This window comes from Engraulis encrasicolus, unplaced genomic scaffold (genome assembly GCF_034702125.1).
Source record: "Engraulis encrasicolus isolate BLACKSEA-1 unplaced genomic scaffold, IST_EnEncr_1.0 scaffold_120_np1212, whole genome shotgun sequence".
NCBI lineage: Eukaryota > Metazoa > Chordata > Actinopteri > Clupeiformes > Engraulidae > Engraulis > Engraulis encrasicolus.
Genome location: NW_026944691.1, coordinates 132922 through 137500, shown reverse-complemented (window position 1 = coordinate 137500; position 4579 = coordinate 132922). Strand labels below are relative to the sequence as shown.

Sequence of the window (4579 nt, the reverse complement as noted above, 5' to 3'; positions counted from 1 at the left end):
TTCTGTGTGTGTTTGTGTGTGTGTTTGTGTGTGTGTGTGTGTGTGTGTGTGTGTGTGTGTGTGTGTGTGTGTGTGTGTGTGTGTGTGTGTGTGTGTGTGTGTGTGTGTGTGTGTGTGTGTGTGTGTGTGTGTGTGTGTGTGTGTTGCAACAGTGTCAGTGTGTTGAGATGTATCATGATGTTTCCCCAGGCTGCAGTACTGTGACCTGACAGGGAAAAGCTGCTCCTCTCTGGCTGCAGCCCTCAGCTCAGGCTCAAGTCTCAGACAGCTGCACCTGACTGAGAATAATTTACATTACTCAGATGTTGAGCCTCTCTCTGCTCTTCAGAGGAACCCAGAGTGTAAACTACAGACACTAGAGTAAGTACCAATATGAGATTCATGATATTGTTTAAAATGGCCAAATCACCTCACATGCTGGGAGAGAGCAGTCACTCCCAACACACACACACACACACACACACACACACACACACACACACACACACACACACACACACACACACACACACACACACACACACACACACCATACCTGTCAACCATCCCTAATTTCCCGGGAAACTCCCTAATTTTGACTCATTTCCCCATTTCTTTCCGATTTGACATTTTTCCAGGATATATCGCAGATTTTTCACATTATCAAAAAACACCGTTGTTCCAGTATAGCCTATCTACGGCCCTGTCCAACGAGCCACACCCCCTCTTTAAGAAAGAGACAGAGGGTCTTGTTTATCAAGCTACCGGTCAGAAGATTGTATGCCAGATGCCACCAAGAATTGAAGTTCCTTGAAAATAGGCTACGAGCTGTCTGTCACCCTCGAGCTCCGTAGTTTTCTAACCCTTGTGCGCCCACTCTTTTCTTCAGAAACCGCCAGTTCATGCAACGCATAAAACAGCCTTGGAATCATGCGATTAACCTGTAGGGCAGTGTTTTCCAACCNTTTTTGTGCCAAGGCACACTTTTTCCCTTGAAAAAATCTCGCGGCACACCACCAACAAAAAATAAATAATAAATAATAAAAACAAATTATTCTCTGATAAGAATGACTATATTGGTAATATACTGTAGGTGGCTACAAGTGACAGTCAAATAAACACAAAACTGTATTTTTTCAGTCATATTTTATATTTCCTCTTTCAAATAAAAAGTGCACTTAATGTTCACTTAATGTTGTTTATATATAAACGTAGTTCTGGAGGAAGTCCGAGAGTGATTGACAGCTGTCATTACTTGCTCCTACCTTCGCGCATATTTAAATCCCTCCTTCCCTCTTTCGCCTGTCACGCGCGAAGGCTTTCCGAATTGTATTGGACACGGCAGTGAGAGAAGCAGCACGGAACTCTAGCTCAACTATTGCGCCATCAAACAACATCGAAGAATCTCGCTCCAGATGGCTTCTGGACCACAACCATTCAAGAAGACCGCCAGATTTTACTACCCAAGCCCTGCCAGGCCGGTCACCGCTCCTCTCGGCGTCCTCACACTCTTCTCCCGCTCCACCTCGAGGCCCTACTCACCACTGACTCCAGCCCCGGAAACCGTCATCACGCGAGCCATGGCGCCATACCCGACCCTCGCAAAGCTTCAGACAATCGATGCCCTCTGATCGAGCCCAAGACATCCCGCCATTCAACCGACGCACGCCGCGCACGCACGTCAAGCAATGCAACACTGCCTGGAAGCTGCAGCCGCACCCACCGCGCCACATACAGCACCCGCCACCTAAGCGCCCAACGCCTGCCTCACTAGCAGCAGACCCCGAGGCTCAGGCCTCCTCATACTTCGCTTCCATTAGCCGTCCAGCATTCACCTTGCTATCACTGACAGCCTCAACGACAGTCGCCTAAAGTAAAGCCGACAGTCCGCCGACTCCCGGTAGCCCCTACTTTTACAGACTTAGATTTATTCTGGACTTAAATGCTACCGCTGCTACCTTCGGACCATAACCTAGCTGAAGCCACTTAAGTGACCGAGCTAAAGTCTCCAGTGCTTCCACTCTACAGTATTTGTTTAACAAGCCACGCAGAATTCTACATGCGTCAGATCGCAGGCGGCTTCGGTAGCGACCGCGTCGCTACTCCCCCTCCCCCTCCACCTCCCCCGGCCGAGGCAGCCCTCGGTCGTCTCCCTCCGGTTGGCCCCGCGCCAACCGCTCCCTCCCCACCCAACTTTCCCTCAACCTCCCCGGAGTGCTCGTGCCCGATCTGCGCGCGTCCGCAAGACCCTCCTCAGCAGCGGTCATCTCCAGCCCGTCCACCTTCCAGTGAACAGGCTACACAATTGCCAACCCATTATTTTGCATCTCAATCATCGTATCCATTTACCCTTCTCGTTTTAAGTTTCAACTCAAGAACTCAACTCCAGCTCCTTGCTCTTGTATCGCCACTAGCTACCACCCCTTCGATGTGAATGCATTATTTTCCATTTCTATCATGGCATCAATTTAAACCCGTAGGCTATTCGAACAGTTTCGCAGATCTCAGTTCCTGGCCCTCTCCCATATACTCGTCGCAACTCCATGCCTCCCTCGAGGGCAGCCTGCTCATGCATTCCCATGCGCTTTCAGGGCCAGCGCCAATGTCATTTTATTTTCTACCCATTATTCACTCTCCTCAATCCATGCTATCAAAGCCACCTCAACTGGACGACGCACACCCCCTGCCCGTTTTCTCCACGGGCCAACACTGCTATAGCGTCATCGTGCAACTGCCTTCAGACCCGCCGTGTCGGTGGCGACCGCATCGCTTCACCCCTCCCCCTCTTTCCTCCCCACCCTATCCCCCATCCAGTTGGCAACTGTCAACTGCTCCCTCTTTCCCTCCCCATCACCCGTCCGACATGGGTCCGCTCCCGCTGGAGCGCCACCGGGTTCCATGTGCCCGGAGCAAACATGCGTCAGATCGCAGGCGGCTCCGTTAGCGACCGCGTCGCTACTCCCCCTCCCCCTCATCCCTCCCCCCTCCACCTCCCCCGGCCGAGGCAGCCCTCGGTCGTCTCCCTCCGGTTGGCCCCGCGCCAGCTGCTCCCTCCCCACCCAACTTTCCCTCGACCTCCCCGGAGTGCTAGTGACGGATCTACGCGCGTCCCCAAGACGCAACTCAGCAGCGGGTTGTCTCCAGCTCGATGCATAGGAGTGCCCGTGCCTGGTGCCCACCACCATTCATACCACAGGCAGTATCGCATACAAACTTCAACGTAGGCCTACAATTTACAAATTGTTATTCTGTCCAAAAGTATTCTATTAGCAGGAATACAGAAAATAATGCACTTTAGATGCATATGTACAAATATCAATCTCTGTATATTTTAGTCACTTAATCTTATTGTGAAACCTAAGCGTCTTTCACCTTTGGCTAAGGCCCGCCCTAAAATGCTGTTTGACCACAATCACAGCGCTGCAAAAGAAGAAGTCGGACAGTTTGACAGCGCTCCATGAACTCAAAGCGGAAATCTCATTTTTCTAATGCAAGATATTACGGTCATATTATTATTATTAAAAACTGATTGCAAAAGTGTGCCTGGGGTGTTTGTGACAAAGGTGCAAGTTTCCCCTCGAGGTAACAGGAGGTAATCGCTTTTAGTCAGCCTGCCAAGATCCTAAAATAAATGTTTGATGGCATTTTCTGTTAAAAGTTGGCAACCATGCCAGAAGTTATCAGCATGGACTAAGGTTTCAGAATCACCTGGTTGCCAACATGGAACTTGACCTTTAAGGTCAAAATTGAAGGTCAAAAGGTCAACCACAGTCAAATAACAGTGTTATTTAGTTAAAAAAATGTTTAAATGATGTTAAAAGTGGGCAGCCATGCCAAAAGTAATCAGCATGGACTACAGATTCAGAATCAACTTGTTGCCAACACGGAACTTGACCTTTAGGGTCAAATTTGAAGGTGAAAAGGTCAAAAACAATGTATTTTCTGGTTAGTCTATTTTGGGAACTGTATATTCATGGAATTCTTTTTCAAATGTCAGCAACCATGCTAGATGTTATCAGCATGGACTAAGGTTTCAGAATCACCTGGTTGCCAATATGGAACTTGACTTGTAAGGTCAAATTTGAATGTCAGAAACAATGCATTTTCTGGTTTGCCTTTTGTGGGGGGGCTTCACATCCATGGAATTCTTTTTCAAAAGTTGACAATCATGCTAGAAGTTATCAGCATGGACAATGGTTTCATGGTCCATGGTTGCCAGCATAGAACTTGACCCTTTTAAGGTCAAATTTGAAGGTCAAAAGGTCAACCGAGGTAAAAAAAAAAATGTTTTGGGTGTCTGTGATGGGCTTTCATAACATACATGTTGTTTGCATGATGTATTGAATAATTAGTACCCGGAGGAGATTTTTCTTATTATTTAAATCATTTTAGGTGAGTGAAAGTATTGGAACAAATGATATTAAAGAAAATAAAACACTGTTTTGATGAGGTTTCTCCCGAAGCGGACAGCGCTGTCAAAAGCTGCATTTGGGGTTTTCTGACAGTGGACTGTGGAAGTGGTCGCGAGAGTCACCCTTCACCTACTAATGACTCAAATAAATATCAGATGACTCTGGACAGTGACTAATGAACCTTTTAA

The 4579-nt window shown here is 47.9% G+C and overlaps 1 protein-coding gene across 1 annotated transcript in view; it reads left to right on the top strand.

Annotated features, from left to right (window-relative positions):
* The window catches only part of LOC134442145 (protein NLRC3-like), a gene marked incomplete at its 5' end in the record, with an annotated part of 7273 nt that extends 5663 nt beyond the window's left edge, over positions 1-1610 (top strand). The window contains one exon of the mRNA XM_063192433.1: positions 1382-1610. Coding sequence (XP_063048503.1) covers positions 1382-1610 — 229 coding nt within the window. The remainder of the gene's footprint in view (positions 1-1381) is intronic.
* Between the last annotated feature and the right edge of the window lie 2969 nt (positions 1611-4579).